Source organism: Myiozetetes cayanensis, unplaced genomic scaffold (assembly GCF_022539395.1).
Source record: "Myiozetetes cayanensis isolate MyiCay16 unplaced genomic scaffold, myiCay2020 scf18, whole genome shotgun sequence".
Taxonomy (NCBI): Eukaryota; Metazoa; Chordata; class Aves; order Passeriformes; family Tyrannidae; genus Myiozetetes; species Myiozetetes cayanensis.
The window spans coordinates 14,298,373-14,318,964 of record NW_026087389.1 but is presented as its reverse complement, the minus strand read 5'-3'; the positions used below and the strand labels follow the sequence as shown (position 1 = coordinate 14,318,964).

The following is a 20,592-nucleotide window of genomic DNA, read 5'->3' as shown; positions in this document are numbered from 1 at the left end:
TGCAGGACCAGGCAGATGGGAACTCAGGAAGGCACAGTGCAGGGAGTCTGGTGTCACTGCCACAGGAGGGGGCTTATCAGCAGCTCAGGGACCTGGCTTTACTGGTGCTACTCTCTGCATATTCCCATGAGGAGCAGGGATGCCACCTCCCTCCAGCTCAGCCCAGCTCGGCACAGTGACTGGGACCTTCCCTGCTCCCTCCCCAGCTTGCCGAAGCTCAGGATGGCATCCGTGGCCCCAGTGGGTTGCCCGGGCAGGGAGCAAGTGGGAGCAGCAGGGATGCAGAGCCCCTGGGCAGTTCCCTGGCTCAGCTGGGGGCACAGGGCAGCCCACCAGCAGCCTCCACCCACAGCCCACTCTCCACCATGGGGCAGGATGGCACGATCGGCTGAGAGGCAGAGAGCAACACAACAGCCACCAGTGAGGAAAAGCATCCACTTTATTACAGACCCCAAAGCGCCCGTGGCAGTGCCAGGAGGACCAGGTTTACATGGGATGTTTCCATTGTTCAGCAAGGGGAAGAGGGGAACAAACCCAACCAACCAAACTCACAACTCTTTGGTGCTAGAAAATGTTGTGGTGTGGCAGAGAGGAGCTGTGGGTGAGAGGGGTAGAGACAAGGGGGGACATCTCTACCATCCACCACCACCCCCGAGACACCTGCGAGGAGTTTGCAACGCACCCAGACACACACAAATGGCAAATGCATTTCACTGTTCCCCCAAACTGCACCCACCCGGCACCGCCGAGCGCCACAGAAACCCCTCCCACCTCCCAGCACCCCCAAAACAGTCAAACACCCTTTCTGCAAAGAGGGAGAGCAGGTCCTGGGGGGAATCAGCAACCGAAATCTCTTGGCTGGAGAGGAAGGAGGTGGGAAAGGCGACTTGGTTCCCAGTAACTCAGACCCTGGCAGGAGGAGAGGAAACCAGGTCTCTGCTTCACTCCTCTCCTCTCTCAGCAGCAATGGGCTCCTTGGTCCACTTGTCTGAGACCTCCTGGTTGCCTGCGTAGCCCACATCAGGTAGCAGACCCGGGGCTCCCTCCCCGTCCCCGGTGACCTCCAGGTCCAGCTCCTCGAAGGAAGAGCCGCTGGCTCCCGACTCGCTGTAGCTGTGCTCACTGCGGTTGTCCGCCTCCTCCCGGCCACGGCTGGCTGGGAAGGGCAGCAGGATGGAGGTGGCCACCGAGGTGTCTCTGCTGTCAGTTGTGGCCTCCATGCTGATGGAGCTTGCCTCACTCATGGTGTCGACCCCTGGGATAGAAAGAGAAGGAGAGGGAGTGAATGCTGCGGGAAGGAGGTGATGGGGGATGGAGTGCCATAACCTTCAAAGCCACCTGAAACCTCAGAGATGTCAGGCCACAGCAGAGACCAACTCCTACACCTTGTCACATCCTTTGAGATGTGGCCAGGCTAAGACAAGAAGCTGGACTCAAGCAACTCGCTGAAATCAGGGCACCAAGTCAGTCAGTACAAACAACCCACAGCTTCCAGCTGTGCCCTGACCTCCTGGCCACGCCCTGGCCCCACAGCTGCTCTCTGTGCACACACCAAAGATCTGGCAGGCCACTCCTTAGGAAGAATGCATAGCCTGGGAGCTGGGGAACAACCCTGTCCCTGGCAGGACACCATGCTTAGGCACTTGAGGGGATGGTGGCACACGGACGGGTTCTCAGATGTGCCGCGGTCAGAGGCAGGTTTAGGTCCAGCCTCATGCCAGGGCATTCTGGTGCCTTCAGCACTCGACAACCTGCTCCCACTCCCTCCGTGGCTCCCCACAGCTCTGGGAGCAGTGTAAAGGCAGGCAGGGTAGTGGCAGACAGGACTCAGGGTGCCAGAGGATGGTAGGAGCCTTCCTAGCTCGCTCCGCGCTTTTCCACATCACCTGACTGCCAGCCCACACCTCCTCTCGTGACCCAGCCCCCCCGGGGGCTGCCCCTGCCTGCCGGGGCGGACCCCTGGGCTCTCCGCCCCCTCCCCGGATCCCTGCCTCATTAGCTCCATCGACAACACAATTAAGGAGTCGACAAGGAGAGGAACGTGTCAGGTTGAGACCAGTAGCTCGGTGCTGTTGCCGGAGCAACCAGCCAGGAGACAAAACCCTCCTAAAAAATGTTAAACATTGCTAATTACGATATCAGAGATCCACGTGGTTAATTATGACATCACAGATACATGTTGTTAATTACGACACGGTAGCAAACACTGGACAGGCTCCTCCATCGTGGCCCTCCCTGCTTCATCTTCTCCCCCCTTGCCTCACACTGGTGGGAAGTGTGTGCCGGGCTCTGTTGCTTCCTGGCACCTCCATCCACGCCAGGCTAGGTGACCTTGCTGAGGATCATGCCCCACAACAGGAGGGAAACCAGGAGGAGTCCTGCTCAGCAGCAGCACTGGTGGAGGGCTGCACCTTGCCACCAACAGGGCTGGGAAGTGGTGAAGAAGATGGTGATGACCACAGAGAGGCTCCCAGGTGGGAGAGGAGAACCCTCTCCTCCACACTGTCTCCTGCTGGTGCAGCTTCATCCTCAGCTTCAGACACAGGGTTCTCCCAGGCTCCCACAGGCATTTCCAGCCTCCCTCTGCGGTGCTCAGGGCTGGGCTGCTCGCTCTCCTCCAGCTCTGTGGCAGCCACTGATCTCCTGGAGGAGACCCACCAAGGAGGGAACTTGCCTTCCAAACATCCTTAAATCCCTCCCTGCGCTGTTTTTCTTCCCAGCCTGGGCAGCTGCCAGCAGAACTGCTTGTAAATGGCAGTCCTCTGCCTTCTGAGCAGCATCATCCCACGGTCCTGCCGGCTGAGTGACGGCTGCTCGGAGAGGACCGAGCAGTGGCAGCGGGATGAGGAGTAGCCAGAAAAGATCTGCAGATACAGTGCACCCACTGCTCCATCCCACCTGATGGCATATTGGCTTCATCCCGCTCGGAAAGGAGCCTGAGCCTCCACTCTGTCACCTTGGCCACAGCGTGCAAACCCTTGGGCAGTTGGCTCCAGCTGAGCCCCGCCAGGCCATGCCTGGTGCCCCCCCCCACATAAAGGAGTGAAGGGCTGCCCGCTGACACGCGCTGCCTTTGCTGCAGCATCAGGGAGCACCTCGACACGGAAACTACATTTGCTCTAAGTTAAAAAGGATGTTCTGCACGCTGTGGTGAGACGCTCACTGCAGCCACTGAGCGGGCAGCAGAAAGGTGGGAGGTGCTGTCCCACCTGGGCAGGGCAGTGGGTCAGCAGGGAGTCTCTGGGAAGACAGAGAGCTGCAGGAGATGGATGAGAGTGTGCGACCTCCAAGCTTTGAAGCCAACTAAGGGTTTGCCGGATCTCTAGTGAGGATATCACGAAAAGAAATAATCCAGTTTGGCCAAATTGGAGGCCTGAGGTGACATGGACACATTCCCACTATGGCTTCATGACAGCTCACGTCATTCGTAGTCATCTTGCGTCCCTCTGAAACCCAGGACAGGAGTGACACCGACTCCCCAAGCTGTGCCCTGCCTGCATGGCTCTCCTCCCCTGGCACCCCCAGGGCCATTTTTGGGTCAGAAGCTGTCACATGCCACACAGCAAAGAAGCTCCTGAGGAGGGGAGCAGCAGATCAGGAAGGGGAAGACATGGATGAAGCTGACCTACACACTGCTCCGAGCCACCACCGTGGGAAAGCACTGCTGTCCTCACCCTTGCAGCCTCCTTCCTCTCCCTCGCTCAAAGGGTGACAATAAATCGAGTCCTGTTTCCTTTCAGCCAGGCACTTTGTCACTGCTCTGTCACTTCTGATCACGTTTGAGCAGCCTCAGCTGGCAAATTTGCCCGTTTCAGCAGCCTCGCTCTCCTCTGCACAGGACAAGGCCGGCTCTGGCGTGGCCGCTCCGCCTGGCCAGGATGGATGTCTGGGGTGGGCAGGGTGACAGACGGAGCTGGGGACCGTGAGGGCTCAGTTCTGGCAGAGGATGTGGCAGGAACTCCCAGCTGTCCCAGCACAGCCCAGAGAGGCCAGGCAGGCAGTGCAGGGGGCTCCAAGAAGGCAGCCAAAGCCCCGTTGGAAGGGCGAGCAGGGGTTCAGCTCCTATCTTACAGGCAGAGGCTTCCAGCAGCTGTCACACCCATTTGTCCATCCTTCCCCACACACCTTGCTTGGTTTCCCTATTCCCTGCCCATTCCCTGCATCCACCTTCTCAAGGCCAGTTCCTGCACCAGAAGCCAGACCAGCACCCTAAGCCAAATGTGGCTTTTCCCTCTGGCATGCAGCAAGGTGCCAGTCACCCTGTGGAAGCCCCTTCACCACCCTGCTCTTCCAAGGATGGTGTAGCCCTCCCACTGCACCTTAACTCAGTAGGAACATGGAATCCATGAAGCTTTCATCTGGGAAACAGAGTCACAGCCTGGGGTGAAGCCACACCAGGGTGCTGAGGAGCCCCAAAAAGGCCAGGGCCACCTAGGAAGAAGGGATGTCAAGCTACCAACTCCAAGAGACCACCCAGGAATGGGTGCAACAGGAACTACTCTCTAAGGCAGTTCAGCCTTGTGCCATCCCAGGTAGTGGCATTCCCAGATCCCGAATGAGGTCAGGCTCCCCTCCTGCATTGCCCCAGTGTGACACTGATGCCTGAGCATCACTCTCCTCTTGGTGCTCCCAGGCCCTCTCTTTTTCCCTGTTTGGCCAAATATTCATTGCCCCTAAACACTGGATCAGTGTGCTGCTGGGGGCACAGCTCCTCTGAGCTTGCCAAAGCTCGCACACAAGCCACCAGGAGAGGGGCTGGGGCAGGCAGAGCAGCAGGAAGGCTTGGCAGGAGCTGTGTGCCGAGCCCCTTCTTGGGATGTAAGGGCAGGCAGGGACAGGTAGAGCTCTTTGGAGGAGAGAAGCGGGGATGAGGCAGAACACATCAGGGAAGGTGTCCCCCACGGCACTGGGGCTCAGTGGGTGACACGATCCATCAGTCATACCTGAATGCTGCTGGGCAGACTCAGCTCGAGCAAAATGATCACCTGAGACTCTGGGCAGAGCCACGTGCTCAGGAACCATCTGTGTTCATGCCAGCAAGCCCGTGTCGAGAGGCTGCTTTTGTTTGCTTTCACCTTCCATGCGCCGCAGCGGGGTCAGCACTGCCGAGAGGGAGCCGGGAGCGAGGGCCTGCTGAGCGCCGTGCTGATGCCAAAGCCCCAGAAAATAATTAAGTACAAAACAACTAATCGTGATTGACACTGGCCCCCTGGAGACCCATCAGCCGCCTTCCAAAAATGCTTCCTGTCTTTCCGATGACCCTGACGATCGCGAAGAAGGGATGGAATTATTGCAGAGACAGCCACAGCCCCTGGCCCCTGCCTTGCATATTGAGTGTGTCCGTCCTCAGCAGAGCTGCCAGCACCCTGCTCCGTGCAGGGCAGCAGCAGAAAGCAGAGACCCTGGACCATGTCCCACAGCCTTTGTGGTCACTGGCTTTGCTCAGAGCCACAGGTACCCAGCACCTTGCAGGGTGAGCTCAGGAACAAGGACAGCATATGACAGCCTGAATGGAGAGATGTGCTCCAAGGTCAGGAGGCTCAAGAAAACAAATCCAGGCTTTTCTTACACATCCAAGTCACTTGGTACTGTCTGGCACCAGCCACATCAACAGGTGAGGAGAAATGGCAACACCTTCCACTTGGAACATCTCAAGCCTTTAATGCAAGGAAAGCATAATCCAGCTGCTGGCAGGGAGTTTCATCAGCTGTGACCAACTGGTGCTGTGTCCACACAGAGCATTACTAAACATGATGTTCACTCTGAAATCACAGGCTTCATGCTGTCATGCCTGTTGGAAGGGGCTATGGCTCAAGGAGCTTTCTCCTTGAGCAGCTGCTCAGGGAAGGAGGAGTAAAAACGATATGAAAAGACACTGGAGCTTTCTCTTAACTTCAACTCAGAGGTGGCTGCACAGATCCCAACACAGAAAATCCTTGGGAAGGGAGGATGAGTCTCAACCCACAAGGTGTCATCTTCAGGACGTCTCCTTCAAGGCATCTCCAGCGAGCAAGGGGGCAGATGGGAGATGTGGAGCCTGACAAGACCAGCTGCCCATTCCCACCTCACCTCCTGACTTGGACCCTGCCTTTAAACCAGGAGCAGCCTGACGGCTACAAACCAAGTTCCTGGTGTCAGCAGGCCAGTGGCAGAGGGACAAGGATGCTCACTGGGCACCATTTCCCCTTGCACAAGGCCAGGACCTCCCCACACAGTGCCATCCTCCCCAGCTGTCAGCAGTTGTGCCAGTCTGGGGCACTGTGACATTACAGGGATGCAGGAGATCACAGGGACCACCAAGATCCTCAGGTAGGAGCTGCACAAGCAACCCAGAGGTTTGCCACATCCTTGACCATCTCCAACGGCCAGAGCAAGGATGTGACCCCCTGCCAGACCTGGCTCTGCCACTGTGCCCAGCAGTGACAATCACAGTGCAACATCCAAGCCCAGCTCTTTAGCCTTGGAGACGGGGCCAACCTCACAGCTATTATTATCATTTTAAGATGGTTTTGTGCAGACTCAGCAGATGACACCGCATCAGACTGCACCGACAAAAGCTCATCTGTGTGGCTGGAAGGGGAGGGGTGTTGGAGAAGCTGGTCCAGAGCTGCTGCCAGGGAGCCCAGCCCAGGCTCTCCCACATGAGAAAGTTCAACATCATTTGCTGTCTAAAACCAGGAAGACCTTCCTAGCCCTACTTCCTGCAAGGCAGGGGACTTCCCCCCACAGGGGTGCTGGCAGTGGCATCCCAGGGAAAGCACTGAGACAGCCAGGGTGCAGGGCAGCGGCTGCTCCCAGCATCCCTGGATGATCTGCAGGATCTTGCACCGCCTGACTGGGGCAGAAAGGAGCACGTGCAGCTACTGAAGATACCATCCTGCAGATGCTTTTGCTCCCATGGATCCTGCCATTCCTCTCCAAAACCAAGGGACAACCATGGGAAGATGTCAGAGTGAGTGGGCTTTGGGGCAGCTTTGGCCAAGCCGGGCTGGTGCCCACAGCACCAGGAACACAAGGAAAAGAGGAGAAGAGCTGAGTGAGCACCGTGAAAATACAGGACCTCAAAGCACTGGGAAACAGCTCCAATTAAACTCTTCATTGCGGCGCTAAATGGACAGAGCTCCCAGAAAAGCAATTCCCAGGCTTGCTTTTACGCTGCACGCGATTAAGAATTAAAGCGCCCCAAACCTGAAGATGTGTTAAAATAAATGACCCAACTGCCCGGGAGGCGAGCAGAGCCATCATGGTTTTTTCATGCCCATTACACAAGCACGCGGGGCAGGACGAGGTGGCTGCCCCTGCCAGCAGCAGCTCGGGTGTGTTGTCCAGCACCCGGGAATGCTCGGATAGCCGGCTCCCACATTTCATAGGCACTGGAGCACGTGGGCCGGCGAAGGCAATCAGCATTTTGGGTTACTATAGCACTCCTGTTCTGCGCCTACAGCCATTGTGGTCCCTTCCTGTATGAATACATCCAGGCTCCAACAGATCTTGCTGAGCAGATGCTCTCAAGCAACTCCACCACCAGCTACAGCAACCTGGTATTTAAGCTCCTCGCAGTCCCAATATGTAACAGATGAAGATGAGATCAAGGAAGATGTATATGACAAAGAGAAAAACAAGCCCAGCTGCAACCAAAAGCTGTGAGATTCAGCTCTGCGCTAACAACAGTGGGACAGTGGCTCAGTGGCAGCTTGGCCCTCGCCCAGACACTGCAGGGGTTCCTGGGTGCTCCCTGAGGCACGGCATGACACCCTGGGGACAAGATCCTTGGGGATCAGCCCAGAGTGAGGGAAAGATGTGCGCTGAGACTCAGTGATTGGGCACCAGGTAGGCACAAGTCAGTCCCTCTGTCTGCTCAGGCAGAGGACACTGGGACCCCCACCTTTGTGAGGAGCTGATGCTGATAGAAGATGGAGCCCGTACGCAAGCCATGGATACCTGTGATGTCTGTCTGGGCATCCTCGGCCTCAACTGCAGCAGCTCTGCTCTTCCTCTCCAGTTCTTTCATTTCAGGCACATAGAAGTCCCCTTGGCGGGCCAGGGGACACACGAAGTAGATGCGGTCCTGCTTGTAGATCTCGATCCGGGGGTGGGCACACAGCTTCCTCTCCTGAAAGACAGCAGGCAGCCATGAGTCAGGGATGTGCCCTCACCCCCTACCCCAGCAGCCCCCCATCACACGGACCTGCCGGCCTGGCTGTGCCATAGACTGACCCACTCTGCCCATAGACATGGAGACCCACTGAGGAGCAGTGGGTCCCATCCCAAAACCACAGTGGTGCCTTCCCTGTCACAACAGCCTGCACACACCAGGGCAGGCAGGTTTGGCCCTGAGGGTAAGCAGCCAGTCGGGCCCCAGGAGGAGATGCAGAAGAGCATGAGAGATTCATTTCCCCCAGCTCAGCCTTGGCTTTGGTGTACTGATTCTGGGCTGGAGCGAGGGGTTTTGGGGACCTGGGCAGCTGCTTCGCACAGACCTGCCAAATCTCTGGTTCCTCCCAGCAGCCCAGCCCCACGAGCAGGCGTTGCACTTCTCCACTAATTAATATAATCCAGAGCCGACAGCTCAAGCAGCTCCTTTCAGAATGGCGAGGGCAGGGGGAGTGGGAGATGAATCCCTGGCATTTCAGACAAGTCCCTCTCCTCCTCTTCCTCGCCCCACCTCCCCCTGGCAGCACTCCTCAAGACCTCAGACCCCTCAGCCTTGCAAGGGACCCATGGCAGGGGCATGTCCCCCTGGGCTGCACAGCCCACACCGAGCCAGGGCTGTGGGGACTCTTGGGGTGCCGGGGCAGGGCTGAGGAGCAGCTGGACCCCTCTTGCCACCCCCTCCTCACCCGCCCGCCCGCCAGCTGCTCACTGGCAGAGGGGGCGGCTGATTACAAGCCGGGTGAGAAAGGAGAGTGTCTCTTCAGCGGATTTTCTTTTTCTTTCTTTCCCCTTTTCAAATCACTGACAGCTTTTATTTAACCCTGCAACCACCCTGATTATCCTCCTCCTTCTGCTCTATTCTCTTCCTCCCTCTTGCCCTGATTATTCTCTTCTTCCCTGATCCAACGATTTTCCTCTTCCTCCCTATCCTCCTCCATCATGGCCCACTGATGTGGCTTGCCCAGACATCCTCCAGCAGGGTCCCCATCCCTCTGGGACTCTCCTTAGCCACATCTGGCCCCGCTCCAAGCATGAGCTTTATGGGCACATCAATCACGACCTCACAAAAGCCTGTTCATTCCTGACCCCCTTCACCCCTGGGGATGGACCAATGTGATTAAGAATCATTTATTTCCCAGACAAATGCCGGCACCAGGCAGGATCCACAATATGAGCCAACACTGACCCTCTTCCCAGTGCTGGCAGCAAGGATACCTGAAGAGCAACCTCCACGCTGCCAGGATGCTCCGCAAGCAAGACAGGGAGAAGATCCCACATGAGCAATTTTTGGGTCCATTTTCCTGGGAAAGCCTGCAGGAGCTGGCAGTGCAGAGCCCCAGTTTACCCAGCAGCACCACAGTGACAGAAACATGACCCCAGCAGAAGCTTTACCCATCCCATCCCAGTGCCTCTGAGCCTGAATTTCGGCACAATTCCCTCCTCCAGCCAAGGAGTAACCACATTTGCGCTCCTGGGGACGCGCAGGGACGCAGGCGGGCTTCCAAGGCTTGGAGCCCGGGGTTCCCACTCGCAGGCAGGTGAAACACTGAGGCCTGTGGATCAAAACTGTATTAAATAAAAACAAGCTGGGCTGTTTTTAGCAGCAGAGCAGAGGCGGTTCATATCACTCCTGCTTTTTCAGCAACAACGCAGACAAGAGCCCTCCCCACTGCTCTGCCCCTTGCTCTACCAACCACAAGCCCATCCGCCAATCTTCAGCTCGGCTTCTTATTTTAGGTTACTGCAACACACACCAGAGATGGGTATCTCCAAGATTTGCAGGGTTTTTTTGGATGCACCTAGCTGGTCCTCCACCACTTAATGCAGTCATGGACAGCTCAAAGGATCTTAGAGCAAAGAGACCTTCACTAAACTCTAACCAGTCTAAAACCTCAGGGCTCCACCCTGGCCTCCAAGACATCCCAAGATAACTTCCCAAAGGCCATCCTGAGACTCCAAAAGAGCAGATCTGAGACATAAACTCTCCCAACAGTATATCTAGGCTGCTTCAACTGCCCTTCCAATCACACAGCCATAGTAGTGACTCCCCCAAAGCACAAACAACACCCCCTCCACCCATATGAAACACGGGAATCTTGGCTTTTTAAGGAATAAAAATGCACACCTCTGTGAAGAGCAGGGTCCTGGACTGGCTCTTGAGCTAAATGCTGCTTCACACTCACAGATTATCCCATAAGAGAGATAAGGACTCTCCACCCTGCCAGGGTGGGAAGCAGCTTTGTGTCCCTGAAGCCAGAGGAGCAAAAGTGCCCTGGAGCCAAAGCCCATGGCCAGAGACCAGGTTGGTGGGATGACGCTGAAGTGGCCAAACACTCACTGTAAAACCCACACCTGCCTTATTATGGACAACTACAACACTTGGCTTCTTCCCATTTCATCCAGGGTTTTGCCGAAAATGAAACCGAGAGAAACCAGATCTGGTGGTGCTAATTTATGCCTGTACAAATCAAATTGGGAGCCAGGCTAGTGAGCTGGCCTCAGCCCCTGATATGGCTAATACAGAGCTCAGCACTGGCACATGGGCTCAGAGAGGACAATATCCCCAAGAAGGAGCAGGGAGGTGGCAGCTGGGAATGCTGTCCCATCCAGCCTGAGACAAAGGGATGACACTGCCTAAAGACTTGAGGAAAGGGCAGAGACAATGAGATGGGGAGCCATGACAACAGAAATGGATAAGGGGATCATCCAAAAAATGGGCAAGAGGATCATCCAAAGCGGGTCAGGGAGATCAGCCTTGTGATCATACCAAAGGAGATTAGGAAGCAGGCAGAGGCCAGGCAAGTATAGTGCAGCAAAATGCAATCAGGAGGCTGGTGCCAGCATAGGACAGAATGGGTTTGGGATTATCCCAGTGGAGAGAAAGGCTGCAAGGCAAAGAAACAACCTGGAGAGACTGGAGAGCAGAGTCCAAAGGTGAAGGCGTAAGCAGAGAGCGAATTAGCAAAGGCTCAACAACATGGCAAAACAACAGAGAGGCTCAACAGGCAATGCTGCACTGCCGCTGAGGAGGGAGCCCCTCGCTAGCTGTGCTGCTAAGCCAACAGATGGAGCAGTGCAAGGGGGACGTGGAGTTTGCAAGGCAGAGCCCTGGAGTCAAATCCAATGCTGTCTCACACGGGCGGAGGAGCTCAGCGAGAGGTGAACAGTGGGACACCGACGGCGTCAGGGCCAGGCTGCTGGCTAGGACAGCAGGGCCAGTAAGTAGGGCAGGGAAGGGGATTCATCCCTTCACAAGGTCGTGCAGTGACACCTCCCTCCTCAGCCTGTGCTGGGAACTTTCCCTTCCTACGGCAAAGATGGAGGCGGCAGCGCCGCACACAAAGATATTTCCCCATGGGACCCTCCACCAGGCACCCGAAGCACGGGATTCATTGCACATAATCCACACAGCCAATCTACACATACACAGCAAAGGCAAATCCATCCAGAGTCCACAAGTTCAGTCCCAACAGGCACAGCAGCTCCAGAATGCTCCTGCTGTGTCAGACCCAGTGCTTCCCACAAAGCCAACTTCTTCTCGGCCCATCTGCGGAACATGGTGGGGTGCTTCTCACCAGCTTCTTGGGAGCAAGGGTTTTTGTAAGGGAAGGCTCTTGCCTCTTCTTTCCCAGGTGAAACAGCACCTCGCCCAGTCTTTAACCCACCAACCATCACTGATTCCCTGACTCTCCTTCCTCCAGGTTGCTCTCATCCCTCTAGGAATGTAGAATCCCCTGGCCTCATGTATCAGAAAGGACAACAGGATTATGCACCAAACTAGCATTTTGGGAGAGCTTCCCAAGCAGCAGGAGGTGGCACCTCTTTGGCAGTACAAATTTTCCTCCTCCTACTTTTCCATAGGGAACAGACCCCATCATCTGCCCATAGAATGGCTTGGGCACAGCCTTACAGATGGAAGATGCCCCCACTTCCCCAGGAGGGCAGGAGAGCAGCCCCAGGGCTATGGAACACACGACCAGGGGGCTGAGACATGACCCGCAGTCATTCCAATCCCAGCAGAACTGTGCACAGGCGGGAGGAGGCGGCAGGGTGCTGGCATCACGCCGTGCCCCTCAGCACCTGCTGGGAAGCAGAAGGTGAGCTGGGGCACTGCGGGGACTGGCTTTGTCACTCTGTCAAGCTCATCTGCTCAGGAATTCAAATGTCACCAACTGGATCTGCTTCATCTCCCACTGCTGGAAGAATTTGTCTTGTTAGGAGACCACAGGTGAGCCCTGTGGATGCTCTCTGAATCCTCGCCATGCCCGGGCATGCTGGCTATCAGGCTCCAGCTGACCCCAGAACACTTCCATGATTGCTGGGATGGCGGTGCAGAGGCAGCTACTGTCCTCACCCCACTTCTGGCTGCAAGCCCTCTGTCCCCACAGTTCCTCTTGACTCCTCACCGTGACCTCCTGGCATGGCTCATGGAGTGATGGTTAAGCTAAGGGGGCTCACCAGCAACCCCCAACCAGCTAGAGCGTCATTGCACCCTCACAGCCACAAGCCTCCCTTCACCTGTACTTCCTCCTGGCTCTTGGGCTGCTCTGGTTAGTGCTGGTAAGTCAGCTGGCACCTGGCAGAGCGTGGGGAGACCCCCGGGGGACCCACCAGCCCTGTCCTCACACGCCAGCAGCTCCTGCCTGCTCAGACAACACAACTCCCCCACATCTTCCTTCCAGCTGGAGACATCCATCCTCTCAGTGATGGGGTCGGACGCTTCAGTCCCAGGGATTTTAAAGAAACAACAAAACCGCTTGGAGCTGAGCGGCCCCAAATCAGTTGCTAAAATTAAAAGCTGAAACTGAGCCACCAGCGAGGACTGGAGGGAGCGCGCTGTGTGCCACATCCTCCTCGCTTCCTCACAAGCTCCACGTTCGGTGTGTCATCCCTGCTTATCTTAGAACACGGGCGCTAGGTAGTCCAGGGAGGCTTTGCAATTCATTTTGCACAGCACCCAGCACCCTTCAGTGCTCTCCCAGTTCAGCCAGGGGACAGACTCATTGCTGGGCCACCCCTCTGTCCCACACACAGACTAGGGATGTTCCTGTTTCCATTTCTCCTTGAGGCTAAACACCGCTTTGGTCCCTACATCTGAGATGATGAAAGAAAAAAAGTAGAGGCATCCCTTCCTCCCTGGGTTTCCAACTTTGTTTCAACGTGCACTGGCAGCCCAGAAAGCCAAGCACATCCTGGGCTGCACTCGACGCAGCATGGACAGCAGTCTGAGGGAGGGGATGGGGGATGTTCCCCCTCTGCTCCACTCTCGTGAGACCCAATCTGGAATATTGCCTCCAGCTCTGGGGTCCTCAGCATGAGACAGTTGTGGACATGTCAGAGTGGGTCCAGAGGAAGCCACAGAAACAGTCCAAGAGCTGGAGCATCTATGGAGACAGGCTGAGAGGGTTGGGGTTGTTTAGCCTGGAGAAGACTCCAAGCAGACCTCATTGCAGCCTTCCAGTACCTAAAGGGGGCTTGTATGAAATGGAGACTTTTTACCAGAGCCTGTAGTGACAGGAAAAGGGGCAGCAGTTTTAAACTGAAAAAGGGCAGGTTTAGATTGGATGTAAGGAGGAAATGCCTTGTGATGAGGGTGGTGAGGCACTGGAAGTGGTTGCCCAGAGAAGCTGTGGATGCCCCATCCCTGGAAGTGTTCAAGGCCAGGCTGGATGGGGCTTTAAGCAACCTGGTCTAGTGAAAGATGTCCCTACCCACAGCAGAGGGATGGCCTTTGAAAGCCCCTTCCAAACCCAGTCCTGATTCTGATTCTCCCTGCTGAGCCACAGCCTGACCATGGGAGACAGGGATGAAGTTTGGCTGCCCCAGGACTGCCCACCAAGGGACAGAAGTCAGGCAGAGGCTGGGAAGGAGCCATCAGCCCAAGAGATGGTTTGGACAGCAGGAGGACACATTGCTGGAGGGAGAGGCAAGCAGACATACTTTACACCAGTAATATCTCAAGCATCAAGGAAACCCCATCATCTCAGCTTGCAGGCCAAGCTGGGTGCTCGTGGAGCCGGGCAGGCCCTGCCTCCTGGTGGGATGGCACTCGGAGCCAGCTCCAGCACACAGCACAGCCGCCAACAGCAGGCTGCCAAGGGCTGCAGAACAGCTGCTGCTTCCCAGCCTGGAGAAACTCACATTTCTGAGGTAGTGAAACTGCTCCCACACACGTGCACTTTACTTTCAAATCCTCTGGGCCGCAAGGTGTTTCGGAATCTGAAGGTGATGTTATTGCAATCAAGAAAAGGCCGTTTCCGTCAGCCAGCAGGAAGAACCAGCACTACAGCAGTGGAAAACAAAGTCTCGCCAAAGGATAACAAATCCTCCAGGTAGCAGGATACAGAGCTTGGCAATTAGCACCTCCCACGCCATCAGCATCCCTCCTTGCCCTCGGCACTAACACACTTCCCACAGCAGGCCCCTGTCCTGCCTGCAGCCAGGACACACTGCCCTGCACAGTGGCTTCGGGACAGGCAGGTGAAAATCAGCCCCCGAGATCCTCTCCCTAGCACTAAGAGGGAGTGGGAGTGCATTTGGACCATGGGAGCCGTGAAACACCGGGCTTGATAGCTGGGAGAGTTTTTCATTTTCACCTCAGCGAAGGCAGCCCGCCATGCAATTTACACCTCGCCCGCCTGTGCTTCCCGGGGCCGGATCACCCAGCTGCTCCCATGGCTCCTCCAGGGCGGGAGCTGCAAAACAGCAGCTGCCAGGCATGGCCAAACTGAGAGGCAAAGGAATGAGCCTGGGTGGGCTGGTGGGTTTGTGAGGTCTCAGCACCCTGAGAAGGCTGGCAGGGACAAGGCACAGGCACCCAGGTCACTGCTGGAAGCTGCTGTCAGTCATGAACGCTTTTTTCCTCCCTGGCATGGTGGGAGATCACATCCTGTCCTCCAGCAAAAGGGAGAAAGCTCCAGCCCTGCCTCGCTGTGGATGCAGACATGCTCTGGACCTCCTCCCCTTTCAGAACCCAACTGAGCTGCAAGAGAAATTCTGCAGCGCACACAGGAGCATCCCCCATCTTCAGAGATGAGACGAGCAGCAAGTCCCACCGAGATAAAACCATTCAGAAAGCAGCCAGGAGCAGTCAGAGTGCCCAGTGTGCAGGAAGGACAAGCCCTGGACAAAGCTGTCAGCCCAGACATGCTCAGGTACATTAGTCCATGTGCTTTCAGGGATGTATCCTACTGCCTCCAACCATGGGAATGTCACCTGCAGAATAAGGAGCAGATGGTGCAAATACACACAATTCATGGGGCTTGGGTCCCCCCTGGTGTTATGGTTATTTGGTAGTAATTAGTCCTGGAGCAGAGAGTTTCAAAAGTGAAGCAAACTTTTGCATTAAAAAATCTTCCTAAAAACTCAGTGCTTTCCACATCCCCAAGTTCTGCCTTGCTCCTATACCCACCATGGGTAAGCGAAGCCAGCTGGGCAGAGAGTTCTCACCAGCTTCCCAGAGCTCCACTCTTATGTTCTCACACTTTTCCTCCTACCCGACCCCACCATATCCCATTTTCTCCTCCCCCCTCCCTATCACAGCCACACACTAGCTCTGAAAGGAACTTTGGTTTTAACCACTCTGAAAGCTCAAATACTGGATTTGAGTCATTATATGACAAGAAACCTGTGTAAATCCACATAATCTCTCTTCACCGGAGGAACCAGGCCTGTGCTCCCATCCCAGTTCCTAGGAATGCCATCGCTGTGGGAGCACACAGGTCAACAGCTGCACACAAAAGGAGGTGGATGAGACTGCGGGAGAGGAGGACCACAGCTGGAGCGGGCTGCCTCTGCTTCGGAGAGATCTCCAGGGACCCATGCTCTCTTCCCAGCCCTCGGAGGATGCTTCTTCAGCATTAATCGCCGAGCTGAAGGGGTTGATGCCATGATCTCTGCCATCACGGATGACTGGAGTGATGCTAAATCACTTTGCCTGCTCTGTTGCTTCGGCAAGGCTGCCAGGAGCAGCAGCTGTGGCAATTTCTCTGTCTCCTGTCAAGGCAGGGCCTTTCAGGAAAGGGATCATCATCCAAGATGCTCTCCTGTCTGTCTTGCCTCGGCCAGGCAGCCCACTGCACTGCAGCCTCCCACCCTGTGTGGGGCACCACGCAGGTAAAAAGAGTTTCTTTGACACGTGCCTTCATCAGGCTGGTCGCAGGGAGGGTAAGCCCCAACCTAGAGTAACCTGCCCCACCCTGTCCAGAGACACCCAACAGCAGGTGGTTTCTTGTGGTGAGAGATCTTCTTCTATGGCTAACTTGGAGTGCTCCTCATCCAGGTGGACATTCCCAACCCACCTGGATGGCTTTCTCCTGGGCCACCACTCGCTTGAGTAGTTGCTCTTCCGCAACAGGTATGTCCAGTGGGGGCTTTTCATTGCCAGCCTTCTCATATAGCCTTCTCTTCTGTGATGAAATCCTCATGTGGCAATGTCAAAGCAACAGAGGTGGAGCAGGAGCAGCACTGCCTGGTGCCCACAGAATGTGGAGCTCTCAGTCTCCCAAGCCAAGGACTGGGCTGCCCCTTCCAAATCTCAACCCTTTTCTCTTGCTCTTTGGGTTGCAGGCATCTCCAGTTGCTCTTCCACAGCCTGTCACCAGGACAAACTCGGGACATGTGTCACATTAATACCCCCAGGAAGAAAATGGTGCAGTGGAATAAATACCCTGCTGTCCCTTCCTACCTCCTTGAACAACCCTGTCTTTCTGCAACGCCCCCGGTTCCCAGGCTACATGGAATACATTTCACGATGAGCTAAGCTCAGCCTCACACCATCCCCTCACAGCTGAGAAAGCCAAAAAGGGAAGCTGAAGAACCTAACCTCACTGAACTTGCAGAGATAAAGCCACCAGCATCCCAGGGCAAAGCCACGATGCAACCGCCTGATTCCCAGACAAAATAGTCCTTCCCTCCCCACCCACAGGGACTTACTGTCAGGCTTATTGGCCTCATTTGCAAGGTAGGGAAAGTCACCAAAGAGGAAGATCAAGCAGGTTTCAGCCTGGTTTTCTGAGAAGGAATAGGTAAGATGATCCATCCCAAGCACAACCCGTTGGCAAATCTGACATCAGAAAGCAAGTTTTCAGGACAGGAGTATCTTCCAAGCTATCAGCTAAGCGCAGCCAACAGTGGAGAAAAATTGCTTGAGCTCCTGCTCAGGGAAATCCAGGTTTGACTTTGAGTGACAGGGATCCTGCCCAGGCTCTCTGCTGTAAAACACACAACCACGGGCCACCACACACCCTCGGTTCACTGCTGTGCCTGCTTCTCCTTCCCTTGCCCCAGGAACAGACATCCCCATGTTTTAAAAGCAAGCCAGAGCCCAAGACAAGCTCCTTCCTGAATGTTTATAAATGAATAAGAGGCATTTACCCACAGGCTTCTAGGAAGGCCGCCTTCAAACCCCCACGTCCAAGAGCTTGCACCTCTCCCCAAAAAGGCGGCAATTCTGCGAAGCAAAGGGCAAAGAGCCAGAAACTCTGGCAAGCCCCAGTGTGGTGACAATTCCTCTGGTGAGCTCGGCTAATGAAGCCCCCAGAGCCTGCAGCCACCGCTCGCCAGCGGCAGTAACGATTCGCCCGAGGAGATCCCCAGCGCAGACAAACAGCGCTGGCGGGCAGAAAGCGAACGGCACAGGGACGGGCAGGCTGCCTGCAACGCGGGAGGGGCTGGGAACGCAGGAGGCAAGGAGGGGGTAAAAGAGGTGAATGAGCGGCACCAGGCAACTTCACCAGGGACCTCAGGACAGCTCCAGGTGTCCTCGAGCCAGGACGTGCCATTTCGGCGGCCCCATGTGCTGACTGACCTTTCCACCCACGCTGCTCAGAGCTGAGGTGGGGAGGTGAGGTGAGGCTGGGCGCCTGCCTGTGCTCTGCAGCCCTCACCTCCTCCACCCTGGCCCACCAGGGACCCCAGCACAGGGTCCCAGGGGGCTCATTACCTCGTTCTGGAGAGGAGAGCGCCTGCTGAGCGCGCTGCCGCGGCGTGCTGGCCGTGCGGGGAGGCAGTGGCTGGCAGCGCCAGCAGGGACACAAACTGAGTGCCTCCAAAGCCAGGCTCTTCTGCCGGCAACAGAGGCAGCAGGGGAGGGGAGCAGCTGCTTCCAGCGACCTTTGCAGTCTGGCGACGGCTCCTCCGCCAGCACTGGATCATCAGTTTGACTGCGCAGATCAATCAGGAGGTGAAATGGAAGCAGTTAGGCAAGGACAGAGCCCAGCCTGACTCTGCCCTTCCACAGGCCTGTGGCTTTCCGGGTCCCATATGCTCCCAGAGGTGCTCGATGCTCCAGAGATGCACCAGATTTTCTCAGCTTTCCAGATCTTCCCCTGCTGGGGAGCCAACTCCCCATCTCCATCACTGCTCTGCTCTCCCAGGTACCCTAAATCATACACAGTCCTGTGTAACATCATTCACAGCAGCACATCAGCCTCCAGAGCTGCCCCAGATCCTCACTAGCGCCCTCTGAGACCTGGAGGACATCCTTCCTCTTCCCAGTGCTGTGGTGTCCTTCCTCAAGCTCTGGGTACATGGAGGATGGGGAGGACTTTGGGCAAGCACATCTGCATCTCTGTCCCCATCTGCCCTTTCCCAAGCAGATGCTGCTTGTCATGGGCAGAGGTGTACACTGCCCACTGCAGCTCTGTCCAAGGAAGGGTGCTGGGTCTCGGATAGCGAGAGGGGAGTGATTTGGACACTGGTCCTGAGCCCTGTGAAACAGCATAAGGCCAGAGCTGAGCCAGTGCTATGGTTCCCAAAGTAGCTCCCACCAGGAGACAGAGCTTTGCAGGGGAATTGGTGGGAGATGCAGGAGAGGGGGCGAGAATTGAGCAAGGAGGGACAGGTGAACATGGCACCTAGAGGTGCATGTGAGAGAGGAGGAGGAAGATGCACAGAGAGGACCCAATGGCTCCTCCAGCGTGAGCCCACAGCGTCAGGGAGCTCCTGCAGCCACAGCAGCCGCTTCCTCTTTGTTCCTCTCCTGAACTGCAAAGAAGTACCGGAGCAAGTCTTTCTCTGACACTGACCTCTTGATAAGCTTTTGCCAACTCACGCTCTGGTTACTGTATCGCTGGGCGGACCTTACCCCAAGCTGTGAATGCGCACAGCGTGAAAAGCAGAGCAGCTGGCCACAGCAGATGATAGATATCCACCTTCCTGCGTGTCAAGGAGCTGCCATCAGCTCCCGGTAGAAATAATACCCAGAGGAGTAGGTGAGAGCAACTGGCCATCCAGTGCCAGGGTGAAAACGCAGGTGTCCACAGTGGGAACAAAGCCATGGTTTTCCTCCTTCCAGCCTTCCCAGGATGCCTTATAACCACGGGATGGGAACAGAGCCCATCAGCAAATGCACGAAGCCAGCAAGCAGCTGCAGACAGGGCAGTTCTGTGACCAGCCATGGCACATCCTATTCATTCCCCAGGATGGGCCAGGACACCCCTTTGCATTTCATCTGAAAGGCAGCAGCCCCAGTGCTGTGCTGGGACTGGGACTCCCAGACCAACCACTCTCCCAGCTGCCTTAGAGTTCTGTCTTTGACATTCAAGCAGCACTTTTGCCTCAGGATTCATCCTGCAGAGCTGCACAGGTAAGGGAAATAGACACTGCAGCAGCTTAAAATATACCAGATCTTCTGGTTGGTGGTGTGTGGAAGGGGAGAACAGAAGCAGAAGTCTTCAGGGGTCCTGCGATGCAAATGTGTGCCCATCCACAAGTTATCACGGCGATAAGCAGTCAGACACAGGGATGCAGAGCAGTAACTAACTTGCTCTCCCCACTGTACCGTGTTCTGTCACCCCCCTTCATCCCTGCAGTGTTGTTATAATTCCTCACATTAGCAGAAGACGAAGAGGTAAAACCATCCGTCCGTGGAGCGAGCACCCAGCGGTCATCGCGCAAGCCTCCAAAAAAAAAATCACCCCAATTACTCCACAGCGCCAGAAAGTCCCAGGCATCCTTCCGCTCCGAGCCTTTGAAATGTAAAGCTGCACTGTTCGGTGTCATTTAATTTGGAGCTCAGCCTCAGATCAGCAGAGCCTCGCTGAGCTTTAGGAGGAACGCAGCCATGCAAAATGTACATGTGCAAAACCCAGATGTCAGTGGCCTGGAAGACAAGCACACCCCCAGCCCCACAAGTGACTCCATTTTGTGGCCCCAGTGTCTCTCTTTTGCTATCCCAGTGCCAGAGGAGGCAGATCCTGTCCCAAAAGCTGTATCGGGGTTCTGCTCCAACTCAGCGCAGAAACCTCTCTCCAGTTCATCTCTAGTACCCAGGAGAGGTGACTCCCCCTGGTCATCTCCCTTCTTAGGCAGGTTTGTTCCTCTCCTCTGTGCTGGAGGCACATCCTTTTTTGGACTACAACCCCAGCCCTCCTACCAGCCCTGGCACAGCAGAGGCACCCTACTAAGGGAGAGTTGATCTCCAACAATCCCAGCTGA

General features: G+C 55.9%; 1 protein-coding gene across 3 annotated transcripts in view; it reads right to left on the bottom strand.

Moving 5' to 3' along the window:
- Nucleotides 1-421: 421 nt before the first annotated feature.
- The window catches only part of TEX264 (testis expressed 264, ER-phagy receptor), a 38,556-nt gene continuing 18,385 nt past the window's right edge, over nucleotides 422-20,592 (bottom strand). For all 3 annotated transcript variants that reach the window (XM_050312995.1, XM_050312997.1, XM_050312996.1), the window contains 2 exons: nucleotides 7,942-8,113; nucleotides 422-1,255 (listed from right to left, as the gene is read on the bottom strand). In XM_050312995.1, the coding sequence (XP_050168952.1) occupies nucleotides 942-1,255; nucleotides 7,942-8,113 (486 nt within the window). In that variant the 3' untranslated portion in view covers nucleotides 422-941. The remainder of the gene's footprint in view (nucleotides 1,256-7,941; nucleotides 8,114-20,592) is intronic.